Source organism: Eschrichtius robustus, chromosome 5 (genome assembly GCF_028021215.1).
Source record: "Eschrichtius robustus isolate mEscRob2 chromosome 5, mEscRob2.pri, whole genome shotgun sequence".
Classification (NCBI taxonomy): Eukaryota; Metazoa; Chordata; class Mammalia; order Artiodactyla; family Eschrichtiidae; genus Eschrichtius; species Eschrichtius robustus.
Window position 1 is genome coordinate 72,227,157 of NC_090828.1, and position 16,914 is coordinate 72,244,070.

The window sequence follows — 16,914 nt, forward strand, 5'->3', positions numbered from 1 at the left end:
ACAACATTTTAGGAAGAATTGACATCTTTTTATTAATTTTCCCTCAAGAATATGGTGTAACATATCTCTCCATTGATTCAAGTCTTCCTTTTAAATTCCTCAGTGAAGTTTTTAGAGAAATTCTCTTTCTTTTTGCCATTGAGAATGGCAGCTTTTTAAAACTGTCTTACTGATATGTAGGAAATCTATTATTTGAGTATTTTTGTATATTTATTTCATAGGCATCCATCTTACTAAAAGCTCTTATTATTTCTCAGAGTTTTTCACTAGATTTTCTTGGGTTTTCTAATTAGATAATCATAATTTGCAAATAACTGTTCATGCTTCACTACATGTGTAGGACTTCCAGAACCATGGTAAATACCAGGAGTAATAAATAACATCCTAGACTTGATCTAGACTTTAATGGGAATATCTGCAGTCTTTCATTATTATATTTGATGTGGACTTTTTGTTTAAGATATATCATTTATTTAGAATTTTTATTCTGGAATAAGTAGTGGATTTTCTAAAACTTGTTTTCACCATCTATTGAAAGTGTCATACAGTTTTTCCCATTAGGCCTATGGATATGTAGTAAAATCCATTAATAGATGTTATATTAAACCATTTTTATCTCCTTATCATAAAATCTAGTTGCTGAGAGTGGGTTATTTTTACTACTGAATTAGATTTGTTAGAATTTTATTTGGGAATGTTTTCATCTCTGTTCATAGAGTTAATTTTTTTTATGCTTTTTTTTTTTTCTGATCATGTCAGCTTCATAGGATGAACTGGGTAGTTTTCTGCCTTTGTGTTTTGAAATTAAGACTCAGTCTGGGGAATTATCTTTCCCTGAAAGTTTGAAGGAACTGTATACAAAACTATGTGATATTAGAACCCTGTTCAGAGATCATTGTTTAATACTAAAGGGATTTGGTGTAGTAGGTGAGGGCTAAACTCTAAAGTCAGATTGAGTTTGAATTCCATTCAGCCATTTCATATGCCTTAGGAAGTTCACTTAACTTTTCTTAAGTCTCATTTTTTCATCTGTAAGTTCTTTTTTTTTTAATTAATTAATTAATTTATTTATTTAACATCTTTATTGGAATATAATTGCTTTACAATGGTGTGTTAGTTTCTGCTTTATAACAAAGTGAATCAGTTATACATATACATATGTCCCCATATCTCTTCCCTCTTGCATCTCCCTCCCTCCCACTCTCCCTATCCCTCCCCCCTAGGTGGTCACAAAGCACTGAGCTGGTCTCCCTGTGCTACCTGTGCTATGCGGCTGCTTCCCACTAGCTATCTATTTTACATGTGGTAGTGTATATATGTCCATGCCACTCTCTCACTTTGTCCCAGCTTACCCTTCCCCCTCTCCGTATCCTCAAGTCCATTCTCTAGTAGGTCTGCGTCTTTATTCCCCTCTTGCCCCTAGGTTCTTCATGACCATTTTTTTTTTTTTTTTTAGATTCCATATATATGTGTTAGCATAAGGTATTTGTTTTTCTCTTTCTGACTTACTTCACTCTGTATGACAGACTCTAGGTCCATACAAATAACTCAGTTAAGTTCTGATGCTGTTGTTCCTACAACACAATGTGAGGATTGCGTAAAATATTTCATTTAAAGCTTTTAAGCACAGTACCTGACATATAGTTTTAAAAATGAGCATTATTATTAATTTTCAATTTCCTCTAAAGTTACTGGTACATTTTAGTGTTTCTACTTTTCCTTATAACAGTTATGCTAATTTGTATTTTTCAAGGAAGTTGTCTATTTCATGTAGATATTCAAATGTATTAGAATAAAGTCCTGTCTGCTATTATCTTTTAAAATCGCCATGTCTTATTTTAATCGTTTTTACTTTTTCTTATTTAGATTTTTACAAAAACTAGTGTATGTTACTAGTTTTTTCCTCCCCTTTCTCCACCACCTACTCCTATTGCTTGAGATACAAATACTACTACATTTTTCTATCCTGTTTTTCTTGGAGTTATATTTTTGCTGATTTTCTAATCTCATACTGAATTCTTAGTTCATCTTTCCTTTAAAAATCAGAATGCATTTAATAATACATGTTTGCCTTCACATAAAGTTTTACTCATATCTCTTGTAATATTTGTCATATTAGTCTTTCCTATAATTTTTTCATTTTTGTTTTAATGTTTATTGAATAGCATGTGAGTATGTAGTTTTTAAAAAAATTTTGTAGCTCCTGGGATAAGCTTACTTTTCTTATCTTTCTGAGATGATATGTTTCAAACATACAGAAAAGTATAGGGACAATATACTTTGAATAAATTTCCATGTCTAATGTTATTGATTTGTGGTCAGAGAATGAAATCTAGATAGATACTTTTATTTATGGATATTTTATAGTGACAAGTATAGGATCAAAGCTTTAAGGTGAGTTCTCTATTGTGTGGTACACCATTTGTCATTATAAAAAGTTTATAAACATCTAATAAGTTGAATTAACAGTCATTACTTTTTTGCTTACTTGCAATGTCAAGAAGGAGAGCAGAGTGTTAAATATTATTATAATTGTGTATTTGTCTTCTAACAGTTTTTCTTTATCTATTTTGAAGATGTATTCATCAATATTGCCACTATTTTGTTCTATAATTTCTAAAGTTAATTGCCCTTTCCCATGTTTTGAAAGTTTATCAGGATTTTCTTAGTGATTTCATGGTCAGCTCCTCATTGGATTTTTTTACAGGAAGAAAAATCCAATTTGGAATATAAAGTTCCCTTGCTGGGATCTTCAGACTGTTAGTTTCATGATTGCTTGTACATATTTGCCTTTCTGTTTAGATTTTTGATGAAGAGCTGTCCTACCACTGTGCTCTAATGCTCAACTTCCAAAAGTCACCTTTTACTGGGACGTGGAATTTTACTTCCTGCAGTGAACACCATACTCTGTCTCTCTGTCAGAAATATTCAGGTATAGATTATTATTTAGATAACTATTGTACTTTATGCTGTTAGATATGTACAGTACTTTTTCACAAAAAAATCTTATAAATTAATTAATATTAATTTGTAATCATACAGCTTCCTTAAAATTTTAGCATGACTAAATGCATACTGGCTCAGTGAGGCAAATTAGCTCAAATAGAATGTGATTTTTTTTCAAGATCATTGCCATAATTAAATATCAAAATTAAATATCCAATGGAATTTGTTAATCGGTGTTGTCTAATGACAGTAAATTATGGTTGCATTTTGTTCTCCTTTCTACTCTGGAATTTTTCAGATTTTACTGTCATGAGGAAAGGAGGAGAAAAAAAATGTTTTTAACTGAGTTCGGTATAAACAATCACGGTTAAATTTAGCACTCAAAAAAAAAAAAGGATGTGAAGCATAAATGGATCACTGTCTATGCCCTCCTATAATCCAAATAAAAGTAAAATGTGTACTTAAAAGTAGGAATCATCTATATTTTGAAAAAGGTATTTTTTAAAGGTATTAAATCATTTTCATTGGTCACAGTAAGTTTTTAAACAAACGATTAAAAAAAAAAACCTTTGTCATGTAATGAGAACTTCAAGTAGCTAATCCATGTGCTTCTGGGGTTTTTTTGGGGGGGAATTTTATTTTATTTTATTTTTATACAGCAGGTTCTTATTAGTTATCTATTTTATACATATTAGTGTATATATGTCAATCCCAATCTCCCAATTCATACGTTTGTTCTCTACATCTGTGTCTCTGTTTCTGCCTTGCAAACCGGTTCATCTGTACCATTTTTCTAGATTCCACATGTATGCGTTAATATACGATATTTGTTTTTCTTTTTCTGACTTACATCACTCTGTATGACAGTCTTTAGGTCCATCCACATCTCTACAAATGACCCAATTTCATTCCTTTTTATGGCTGAGTAATATTCCATTGTATATATGTACTACATCTTCTTTATCCATTTGTCTGTCGATGGGCATTTAGGTTGCTTCCATGACCTGGCTATTGTAAAGAGTGCCGCAATAAACATTGTGGTACATGCCTCTTTTTGAATTAGGGTTTTCTCAGGGTATATGCCCAGTAGTGGGATTGCTGGGTCATATAGTAATTCTATTTTTAGTTTTTTAAGGAACCTCCATACTGTTCTCCACAGTGGCTGTATCAATTTACATTCCCACCAACAATGCAAGAGGGTTCCCTTTTCTCCACACCCTCTCCAGCATTTGTTGTTTGTAGATTTTCTGATGATGACCATTCTGACCAGTGTGAGATGATACCTCATTGTAGTTTTGACTTGCGTTTCTCTGATAATTAGTGATGTTGAGCAGCTTTTCATGTGCCCCTTGGCCATCTATATGTTTTCTTTGGAGAAATGTCTAGTTAGGTCTTCCACCCGTTTTTTGATTGGGTTGTTTGTTTTTCCAATATTGAGCTGCTGAGCTGTTTATATATTTTGGAGATTAATCCTTTGTCCATTGATTCGTTTGCAAATATTTTCTCCCATTCTGAGGGTTGTCTTTTCATCTTGTTTATAGTTTACTTTGCTGTGCAAAAGCTTTTAAGTTTCTTTACGTCCCATTTGTTTATTTTTATTTTTATTTCCATTGCTCTAAGAGGTGGGTCAAAAAAGATCTTGCTGTGATTTATGTCAAAGAGTGTTCTTCCTATGTTTTCCTCTAAGAGTTTTATAGTGTCAGGTCTTACATTTAGGTCTCTAATCCATTTGGAGTTTATTTTTGTGTATGGTGTTAGGGAGTGTTCTAATTTCATTCTTTTACATGTAGCTGTCCAGTTTTCCCAGCACCATTTATTGAAGAGACTGTCTTTTCTCCATTGTGTATCCTTGCCTCCTTTGTCATAGATTAGTTGACCATAGGTGCATGGGTTTATCTCTGGGCTTTCTATCCTGTTCCATTGATCTATATTTTTGTTTTTGTGCCAGTACCATATTGTCTTGATGACTGTAGCTTTGTAGTATAGTGTGAAGTCAGGGAGTCTGATTCCTCCAGCTTCGTTTTATTCCCTCAAGACTGCTTTGGCTATTTGGGGTCTTTTGTGTCTCCATACAGATTTTAAGATATTTTGTTCTAGTTCTGTAAAAAATGCCATTGGTAATTTTATAGGGATTGCATTGAATCTGTAGATTGCTTTGGGTAGTGCAGTCATTTTCACAATATTGATTCTTCTAATCCAAGAACATGGTATATCTCTCCATCTGTTTGTCTCATCTTTGATTTCTTTCATCAGTGTCTTACAGTTTTCTGAGTACTCCATGTGCTTCTGAAGAACTTTTTGCTGAATTAATCTTTGCTCATTTGTCTCATACTTTTTACTAACTGCCTTTTTCAGAGAAGTACTGTAAATCAATAATTCAAATATATCCTCTTAGGGTTGGTTGTATACATTTTTTCGTGGGTTCTCCCAGATGAAAACTTGTAAGGGGACACCCAACACCTCTTGTTGAAGCAGTTCAAACAAAGGAAGAATTTGACACCAATCTGAAATGGTAATCTTATTGCCATTAGAAGTAGTCTGCTTTTATTTATAGCTTTTCTCCTATTGCAGTCTACTTTTATTTATAGCTTTTCTCCTTCCTAAATCAGATCAACTAAATCAGAATTTTGTTCTAATTGTAGAAAACAAATTTGTGGTTCACAAATTTACCTAAGGTATACAGCAAAACATACCTAGTTCTCCCACCCAAAGTCTAAAATAAACGAATAGGTAAGTAATATCTAAAGTACATTATTACAGGGAGAAATTTGAAAAAATGTCCCATGACTTGCCAAGTAGGTGGTTTTTGTGGCTTTATTTTTCTTTTACACACAGAAATTGAAAGCAGACAGACCTTGCAGAATACTTCAGAAACTATGAAGTATCAAAATAATCTGTACAAAATAATCCTGAAGACTCTGACTTGGACTGATGCTCTAAAGGAGTGTCAGAAAGAAAACATGCACCTGGTGAGCATCACAGACCCTTACCAGCAGGCCTTCCTGACTGTGCAGGCGGTCCTTCATAACTCTTCTTTATGGATTGGACTCTCCAGTCATGACGTAAGTTTTCAGTCCCCACTGCCAGGATTGGGTGACGGAATGTGACATTTTTTATTGCACACAGCATCTCTCATATAAGACTAAAAGAAACCAGAGATCATAAAATCTTACTCCAGTGAATGAATTTCATGAGGTATGTAATTTTTAGCAGCAGTCATCTTTCCACTGTTGAAAGATCAGGTGCTTTATCGTTTAGCTTAAGAAAAATGTCTAATGGACATATGGAGCTGAGCACTTCTTTTTATTTATTCCAATCGAAGACGGAGCTGGAATCAGGAGCTGCCATGTCTCCTCAGCCAATGAAAAGAAGAGAGGGAGGGAAGAATTAAAAGTTCAGATGGGGTTGGGTGAGCGGAAGCCCATGAACATTATTAAAGGGCTTTTTATCCCTTTCCGAATCAGCAGAGTGAAATGAAGCCACTCTACAAAGGGATTAGAATAGCATTTTGCCACATCTCAAGCCCTGATCTTGGGTACTTCTCATTCATTTCATAGCCCAGCAAAGAATGCTGGTCTCCTATTAATTCCCAGCACTCAACTACATACATGTAGCACAAACAGGAATATTTATGCTACTAAAGCTTTTGGCTATAATTAATAGGGAATCTTTTTTTTTTTTAATAAAGCTGTAGCATTCCTCTCAGCATTGTAGGCCATTTTTGCCTCTTTTCTGAGCCTTGTATGTAATAAGTTGATGCTCTGCCCACGGAGATGTATTGAAAAGTAAGATATAGGGCTGGTATAAAAGGCTGCATACATTGTGCACTGATGGGGGTGCCATTTATTTATAAAGATTGTGATGTGAATTTTGCTTCCTGCATCTTTGCAGTGTGTGACTCGTAAAGCCCTAGTTAGATACGTGTCACCTAAACCAGTATTCCTAATCCACTCTCGGAGAGAAGGTAATTGGGAGAGTAGGAAAGAAGTGTCCATTGCATTATGAAGCAAACCCGAGTTATGTAGATGGTAGGATAACCCTCGGTATACCAAGATGGTTTTAGGGCTGCATGGAGAAAATGTGATTGAAGACAATTTAAGTCCTTGCGCAAACCCCAAGTTGAACTGGAGAATGGATGAAAAACTTAAAACCTAAGACGCAGAAGTAAACATTATCTTTGACAAACTTTGGACTTATTACCACCAGCATTTGTCAGAAGCTCAATTTAAAAAGCAGTATTTAGAAATTGCTTGAAGACTAGCTACTCCAAAATTCTGGATTTTAAAATGTACCCTCAGGTCCAGCCAGATTATCAGCTTGAACTGCTTCCCTAGACCTCACAGTATCAATTCCTTCATAACATTGCTTTACTTCCTTTTTCTTTTGTGTTTGGCATTATGTGAAACCCATCACTGTGTCTCTTGTGCAGGTGGTAATTAAGTTATTACATTTCCTAGTTTTAACCACCTTAAACCCTTTTAAACAAAAGCAATATTGTCGCTGTAGAAAAATCATAAAGCTAGAATAAATTAAAAGAATAAAATTGGAATCACCTATAATCCCAGTATCTAGTGATAAATGTGGTTTAAATATTTGGTAGATATCCTTCAAGTTATTTTTCTATGTACATGTATTTATTTTTATGACACTTCGGATCATACAGTTTTGTAACTTTTTTTCCCCACTTGATGATTTCGGTCTTCTTTCTTATCCTATTTTCAGTCGTCACCTGTGTTTTTCTTTTCCCTTTTGCTCTTTAACATATTAAATTTTACATAGCTCTTTCTTATGTATCTTCATAAGCTGCCTGAAATCTTTGGAACATGGCAGAGTATAAATAAGACTTTACATTGAAAGCAATGGGAAGGTTTTGAAAGATTTTAAACATGGTAGTAACAATATCAGATTTTGACTTGAGAAAAACTATGCTGGGCAGAAGCTGGGGAAGGAAGTGAGCAGTCCAGAGATAGAAGACCGGTTAGAATTTCTTGTAGACATTCATGCAGGAAATGATGTTGGTCTGGACTGAGGCATGTTTACAGTGTCTGCAGTGCAGCAGTTCTGGGTTATAGAAGGTCTGGAGTGTGGCTGTGAGAGCAGGTCACTCGAGTACATAGAAGTGAAAGTCCATAGAAGAAGAGGAAGTCAAGAAGGCTTGGGAACGGGGTGAGTCATCCACATGAACATAGACATCCCTAAGTCAGTGGTAAGACCAGGAGGACAGAGCAAGGCTTGGGGCACCTCCTTAGTAAATATCAGGGAGGAGCAAGGGGGCCAAGACCTCAGTGAATGTCAGAGAGAAGCAAGGACTCTGGGAGTTTGCCAAGACCTCAGTGAATGTCAGAGAAGAAGGGCATAAACCTCAAAGGAAATGACTGAAGGAAATAAAAATACCCAGTACCTCATTCTCATGGCTCTGTGATATCTGAGACTAAAAAAAACAAGCAGCCTTCCCTTGTGGATGCTGAAAGGAACTTAATCTATTAGAAAAGACAGGTTTTAATTAAGATCAGTCAAGGTCTAGAATTCAGTGAAGAGATACTTATAGTCTTAATAAAGAGATTTAGTGTTCAGTAAAGAGATGGTGTGAGTGGGATGACTTATCTACAAGGAACAGAAGTTCCAAAGGCCCAGGGACCTGGGTTAGTTGGGAGTGCAACAAGGGGGAAGGAATCCAGGGTAATACTCCGTACAGGCAACATCACAGGGGCAAAGGGCCACATTTGAGGCTGCTTGGTTTACAGGTTAACTGGCCATAAGTTTACAACTGGAACACTGGTAGAGAACAATTCTGAATGAAACAGTTGGCAGTGTTGAGGTTTCACCACATTTGCTATTTTTGGTTCACAAAGGAGACTGTGAGACTGTGTGTGGTCTTTTGCCCAATATTCCAAATAAACCAGTGGTGCAAAATTGCCCCAGGCCTAGGAAAGCATAGCTCAGTGGATCAGTGTGGAAGGGCTGGTGCTCTGGCAGCACCACAGGAAAACTCAGGCAGGCCTGTACTTCACAATCCATCCCCTGCACATCTGTACCTACCTTGTAAAGCCTCTCTCAAGACAGGTGGGTGGTCAGGCCCTTGTCAGGATGTAAAGATAGATGTTTACAGACTTCTAGCGCACAATAGAATGTAGTGAATAAGGAAGTTTCTCTTCAAAGACCAGTGTGAAAAGGATGGTGTGAGATCCACAGGGCCTGAAGGTTTAAGAGGAAGGGAGCTGACGTCTATGTAGCTCTTCTTGTGTACCAGCTAGCCACTGACTTGTGTGTCTTACACGTTACCCCATTAATTCCAACCCCATGAGATTGTCACATCCATTTAATAGATGAAGGAATGGAAAAGTGGCAAGGTAATACCACAATCAAAAGCTAAGTGACCGAACCAGAATTCAAAACTAGGTATGCTTAGCTCTAAAGCCCCTGTTCTTTCCACTACTACATATTATCTCTAAGTTAATCAGAGCTTACAGTGGTCCTCACTCCATTTTAGCTTTCTGATTTCCAACAACCAATGGTTCCAATTATGTGTGAGGCAGCAAAGCATAATGGTTCAGACCATGGACTCCAGGGCCTAATGGCCTAGATTTGTATCCCAGCACTGTGGTTTACATTCTGTGTGACTGTGCACATTACATGGCTTCAGTTTTCTCATCTGTAAAATGGATATAATAATAGTACCTATCTCCTATGGTTGTTATGAGGATTATATAATATTTGCAGAGTACCTAAAACAATGCCTGGTGCGTAGTAAGTGCTGTGTAAATATGTGCTAAACATAAGATAAAATTAAAAATTATTAGATTGGGGACTTCCCTGGTGGCGCAGTGGTTGAGAATCCGCCTGCCAATGCAGGGGACACGGGTTTGAGCCCTGGTCCGGGAAGATCCCACATGCCGCGGAGCAGCTAAGCCCGTGCACCACAACTACTGAGCCCACGCACCACAACTACTGAAGCCTGTGTGCCTAGAGCCCATGCTCCGCAACAAGAGAAGCCACCGCAATGAGAAGCCCACGCACTGCAATGAAGAGTAGCCCCAGCTCGCCACAACTAGAGAAAGCCCGTGTGCAGCAACGAAAACCCAACACAGCCAAAAATAAATAAATAAAATAAAAGAAATTTTAAAACTATTAGATCGACCACGAGGGTCAAAATCATACAATAGGGATAACATGAAGTATCGCCACTTAAGATATATTTCTGCTCCTTACAGGATGAACTCAACTTTGGTTGGTCAGATGGGAAACATCTTCAATTTAGTCGCTGGGCTGAAAATAATGAACAACTTGAAGACTGTGTAGTATTAGACACTGATGGATTCTGGAAAACATCTGACTGCGATAATAATCAACCAGGCGCTATTTGCTATTATTCAGGAAGTATGCTAATTTCAAATATTTTAATTCTTAAATTGTTATCAGTCTCATGAGTAGTGGAATTTTGAGGAAATGGTTTTGTAAAATCTGATTTTAAAATTATAAAACAATTATAATCATGTCCTTTTTACAACAAAATCTGTTGTGAAAATTTGTATTTGAGGAGAATTATTATATGTTAAATATTTTGTCATTAATTTGTTATTTTAGATATGTTTTATCTTTATTTTTGTCAACTGACGATAGTAATTGACTTTTGAGTTTTAAGTCCTTGTTAGCCTCATTTTGCATACATTTTGTGTTTATATTCTTATGGAAAACTTACATTTGTGGAATTCTTTTGTAATTCTTATCATCAATGCTTAACATTTCTTTTATGAGTCACTAAGATTCATTTGGTTGCTAACAGTAATTAGCTCACGCTAGCTTAAGCCAAAAGGGAAATTTAGATCCTCAGAAATGGGGATAGAGCTGAGCCTCCCGAGGAAAAGGGATCTCAAAGCCAGAGATGCCGTCTTGCACCTCTCCTTTCTGTTTCTCTCAGTGGATCTGCACTCTTCTCTTTATGTACTTACTGCTTCTCTCTGCACTTCCTGCTTCTCTCTGCACATGGTGAAACATGGCAGCTCTGCAGCTTTCAATTTTAGCCGTAACTGGAGATGAATTGACTATCTCTGAATTCCACTTTTCAAATCTGTAGAGAGAATCTGATAGACTCAGCTTAAGTCAGATATGCCGTCTCTAGCGCAGTCAGAGGAAAGTGGTTTTACAGCTTCCAGGGGCGCACATTTGTGGGTTTGTGGTTAGAAAAAAGACTACTTCACAAAGGGAGTTGCTGTGAGCTGGGAGAAATATTGCATAGTCTCTACCATGTGTTGAATCAGTTTGATTGGCTTTGAATAGAGCATATCTCTGTTTGCATCTTTTTGAATCTGTGGCCTTTTCATAAAATGAAAAAAAAAAATGCCGAATTCAGATTTTTCTAGATGTCAGATTTTAAATTATTTCTGTTTGCTTTGGTTAAAGCAATAACTTATTTAGAACATCAAGTATTTCATAAAATGTTCTTTTAAAGTTAGAGAAGATATCAGTAGCCAGAAAATTGAAGATGAATTCTCAAAGTTATATTTAGGTGCCTATTATTATGTTTGTATAGTTTCTCTGAAGTGGCCCCTTGTATTAGAAGTTTGGTGATGCAGGAAGACAGAAACTGCATTTAACCTAATAACACCTCATTTTCCACATTCTTCTACTCATTCCGCATCAGGGGAAAGAAAATTGTATTAAATAATTTCCTTCCTACAGAAAGCTGGTTAATAGGTCACATTTTATTTGAGCATAAACAGAACAAGCATCACCAGGCTATTATTTCTTGGCTTCCTGAATATGTCCTACAAATCAAGTCTAATTACGGTGAACAGGATTTAACATTTATATCTGAAGTTAGAATTCTTACCATTAATTCTTTTTCTAGATGAGACTGAAAAAGAGGTCAAACCAGTTAATAGTGTTCAATGTCCATCTCCTGTTCTAAATACTCCATGGATACCATTTCAGAACTCTTGCTACAATTTCATGATAACAAAGAATAGATATATAGTGACAACACAAGATGAAGTTCATTCTAAATGCCAGACACTGAGTAAGTATGTTGGATGGCCATTATATGTTGCATTATGCTCGTTAGAAAACAAATCTCATCTGAGTGTATTATATTCAATAAATATTTCTAATTAGCGCTAGTAACTAGAACTCAAAAATATTCATCTCCTAATTTCTACATTATCAATGACAAAGTATTAAAATTTGTGTTTAGTTAAAATGGAAAATGTAGGAGTTACCTCCTTTTTTACCCATCCATTAGGGAACTAGTCTCTCTTTACATGTATAAATGGGTTCTACTTAAAAAGAGAAAGAAATGACACTAGAGAGCAGAGAGCTGGATATTAAATCAAGTTAGGCTGTGGGCAAAGAGAAAATACGTCAGTTTGAGTGGTTGAAAACTTAGATAAGCCAGAAAGAAGCAGCTCTGCTTAAAACAAATACGTATTTCATACTTTCAGCTCTCAGGACTCTCCAGATATTTCCTATGAGATCCACTGAGGATTTGTGACTTTTGAACAATGGACCCATCAACTTTGTAGGAAGTTCCTATGGAAAATATTAAACCATTATTCCCCAAAGTGTGTTCTGTGGAACACTACTCTTGAGTTGTTCTATAAAGAAAAAGATCCTTAGTTAAAGAACAAGGGTGAGAAATACCACACATCTTCACTTCCTTTTAAACATTATCAAACGTGCATTAGCATATACTTTAAGAAATACTGACATGAATGAACTTGTTTACTTTTGGTTAACCAAAATTTGTAAAGTTTTTTTCAATGTAGCTCTTTTCCGAGGAACCCCTGAGGAACACACTTTGGGAAATATTAAACTTTTAAAATCCTGTTATAACAGTGATCGCTATGGAAAACGAAGGTCTGTCTTTTAGCCCATCTAAGAGGTTTTTATTTATTATAGTCTTTGACAGTGTGTCATTAATATAGGTGGATTTGTACCAACTCAAAATAAGCCTTATATGGGGAAAAGTAAAGTGAATCAATGTTTCAGGTTCTCCGCTCAGCTACTAGTTTTCCACTATTCTGTGAGACCAAATTTAAGATCAAAATGTTTGAAAACATTTTAACCTATTCATTTAGTGCAACAAGATAGTTTTAATTTATATGTCTTTCTTTTTTTTGTAATCATCCTCATCAGTTTATTCTGTCCTATATAGTTAATTTTTGTTCTGCTTGATCTTGAGTTCGCAGTTTCATGAATCCATCAGTTTCTTTACTAGAGTTCTGGAAACTCTTACCCAGTCCAGTGCTATAATCTTAAAGTTATCAGAAACCTGTATTCCAGAGTATTTGTCAGAGTCTTTTCTATGAATCTCTTTGAGGATTAAGTACTTTTGGATTGTAGCTGATTGTAAAAGATTTCAGGAGAACATCAAAGTAAAACAATAATTGTCTATGAATAACAAAAGATGTAAAAAGCCATGGTTAAAGATATAATGAGAGTTCATTATAATGCAATTGATAAGGAAACTTTGTTACTTCTGTGGCATACAACATTTTAAGATAACTGGAATTATGACTGATTACATAGACAGTAAGGACATTAACAGATTTCTAGGAGTTTTATACAATTGCTGAAACATTTATGTTAATAACATATATCCATACAAATATAACCTAAAGAATATTAAACATCCTTTTTTTTTTTTTTACAATGCCGCCCATGCAATTTAACATATAAAATAAATCTAGTCAATTTAACATCTCTCTATTTACCAGGTGAGAAAACAAATCCTTTGAGATTTTTCAGGAGCCTTCTGGGAAATCTCAAAGTTAGTTTGAAGTCAAAAAGACTTTATTTAGAATTTGATTTTGTAAAGTTTGTCAAAAATGCCAAAAGGTTTGAGCACTTGATCACAGATCACTATGAAAGAATACTTACTTATTCATTTACCAATGTGACAATAAAAGATTTCAAAGGCAAGATATAAGAAGTAACACATGAGAAAAAAAAAAAACCTTAGCTCTTTTAATATTGAGAAGTTTTGGTTTTCATAACTAACCAAAGACCTAATGAAGTCAACAAGAAGCACAGGAAATTATCTTGATAAGACATCAAATCTGTATTTCCTAGGAAAATTATTCATCAGGTTAAAAAAACAAAAACAAGACCCTTTTACAATCTCTCATTAAGAACAGACCTATAATCCAAGAAAACTGTATCCTTGTAACAGAGAAAGAAAACAAAATTCTACTTTTGCATTGGTACACTATTGCTATTAAAGCTCATTTAACCCTTACAATAAAACCATTCAATTTTAGCCAGCTTGACCCCATTAGATATTCTCTCTCTCTCTCCCAGCCACGAGTTAGGTATAAACACAGGAACATAAATTTCACTAATTTTTATGAGTTGATTCTCATTCTTGACTTATTTTTTCTTAATCTGAATTATGTTTCTGGCAGGTAGAACAAGTTAAGGTTACCTGCTCATGAGGGCTAAAGCTTTTTACCAGTATTCCTGGAGAAGAACCTTATGATTTTTATTTGCCTGATATGTAGTATTGTGGAGAGTGTGGACTAAATTTAGGGCCAACGGTGACTCTTTGGAAACAGCAAGTATCAGTTTGTTTCCAAAAAGCCTCTTTTTCCCTCTTTTATTTCTTTTAGTCTCAGATGGCTCTGTTAGCTAAGAGTTATCTCCTAGGATGTTTATATTTCAAAGATACAGTAAGATTTATATCTCAAAGGGACAGAGAAAGGATGTAGGTTTCCTCTAAAAAGGAATTCAGGGGTCCTATTTGCCTATTATCAGAAATCTAGGGCAATCACTATTTAATTCCCCCCCTTCCTTTTCTTCTTAATTATAGGACAATTATTTTTCCAATGTCCTGGCTTTTTACAGAATCTGAAAGTGTCCTGACATAAATAAGAATGATTCTGCGGTTGGTGAGGAGGTTTTGAGTCATTAAAAAAAAAAAAATTGTGCCCTTTATTTTTTAGGGCAGTTTTAGATTCACAGCAAAATTAAGTGGGAAAGCACAGAGATTTCCAATATACCCCCTGTACCCACACAGGCATAGCCTCCTCCACTATCAGCATCTCCCACCTGAAGGGTGTATTTGTTACAATTGATGAACCTACACATCATTATCATCCAAAGTCCATGGTTTATATTAGAATTCACTTTGGTGTTGTACATTCTGTGGGTTGGGACAAATGTATAATGATATGTATCCACGACTACATCAGAAGAGTTTCCCTGCCCTAAAAATCCTTTGTGCTCTACCTATTCATCCCTCGCTCCAAATCCCTGGTAAACACTGATCTTCTTTCTGTCTCCATAGTTTTGCCTTTTCCAGAACGTCATATAGTTGGAATCATTCAGTATACAGCCTTTTCAGATTGGCTTCTTTCACTTAGTTGTACGCATTTGTTGGGGAGTAAAAGGTATCCCTCAACCTTCTTAGGGTCCCTGGCTGGATCTGCAAGTTAGACTTTTGCCAGCTTTTATCTGTTGTCCCAGGATCTCATCAGTGGTTTCCAGAGCAAGTAGGGTACCCCAGCCTTTTCTGTTCCTTCATGGTCACCAAAACTTTAGGGGAGGAAAAATATGTTTTTCCTCTACCATCTGAAGTTCATTGGCTGGGGCCCTGCAAATTAGTCTTGAAACAGGAGGGAAGGGGGCATGGCACAACCCTTAAAGCATGACATAGCCCTTGAGGATACGACAAAAACCGGTTAGAACCTATCAGCCCAAGACAGCGGAAGATTCGACTTCCAGTAGACCTTGAGCCTCTATATATGTCTTTCTTATTTTCTACTATTGTTTAAGTTTTGGAGTGTGTTAAACTGGGAAATAAAAATTACTAAATCTATCAAAGTGTTCTAAATAATTAATTATTTAAATTATTGACTATTTTTTATTTAACAGATCCAAAATCACATATTCTGAGTATTCGAGATGAAAAAGAGAATAACTTTGTTCTTGAGCAGCTTCTACACTACAATTACATGGCTTCATGGGTCATGTTAGGTATAACTTATGAAAGTAAGTTGTAAATCTACTGGTTTTCACTATTTATATTCATAGTTCATTATAAACTACTTGTTTATCAAGCTGTGAAAGTATATTCCTCAGAGTGTATGTTAATCAGTATACAAAATTATAATTATGCACTTAGCATAACTTAATACAAATACCAAGACAGTTTTTGTGTCTCTGCTCTGCCACTAAAATGCCTTTACCACCAAGCTTAGAGTTAAATGGTGGAAAACAATTTCCTTTCTTCACCCTTCCTCCTAGCAGTACAAGACTGACTAAAATGACTGCACTCCTGCATAAATCTCCAATACTTACTTTATATCTCTATGTATGTGGGATGAGTGAGAACAGAAATACACTTCTACTAATGTTGCATGTTTGGTTTTACATCATTGGCTTGGGGTATACATTAGAAAAATGAGACACATAGTCTGCCAATGGGATAGAATATTTGAGATTGCAAATGCCACAAATTCAAGATATAATTGCTATGAAAATTTTTTAAAAACACAGACTCTAATAATAGGGGAAGTAAGACCAATTTAGAAAGATACTCAATTAGAGGTGTCCTGAAAATCATAAAGTTTGGGAATTAGAAAAGAAATCACTGTGTGGGCATAAAGCATCAAAAGCATACATTCACCCCAAAAAAGGGACTTAATAAGGGACACAGGACAGTGATAGCTAGAGGTAGGGTAGGCAAAGAAACTTAATTACTCAAATCTGACCATTTTAAAAATAGTCTTCTCTTTGCTATCTAACCTGTCTCTTTCTTAGAATTACTCAGGTTTTTCTTAAATGTTTATGGCTTGCAGATGAGTTAACAAAAATTAAGCTATCAAGTAATGGGTAAGACTTGGGTTGCCAGCTGAAGATGAGTTCATCATGGTAGGACTTAGTTGCCCAAGTCTTTTCTCTAATGATGCTTGAACACTCTTAAATTTAGGAATGGAAAAAAATGGAGAAGAACTAGGTAGAAAGTTCCCAGAC

The 16,914-nt window shown here is 35.5% G+C and overlaps 1 protein-coding gene across 3 annotated transcripts in view; it reads left to right on the plus strand.

The window, feature by feature from the left end:
- Positions 1–16,914, plus strand: part of LOC137765354 (CD302 antigen) — a 131,792-nt gene that overhangs the window by 57,939 nt on the left and 56,939 nt on the right. For all 3 annotated transcript variants that reach the window (XM_068545044.1, XM_068545045.1, XM_068545046.1), the window contains exons 24-28: positions 2,803–2,932; positions 5,782–6,008; positions 10,158–10,323; positions 11,795–11,962; positions 15,814–15,930. In XM_068545044.1, the coding sequence (XP_068401145.1) occupies positions 2,803–2,932; positions 5,782–6,008; positions 10,158–10,323; positions 11,795–11,962; positions 15,814–15,930 (808 nt within the window). The remainder of the gene's footprint in view (positions 1–2,802; positions 2,933–5,781; positions 6,009–10,157; positions 10,324–11,794; positions 11,963–15,813; positions 15,931–16,914) is intronic.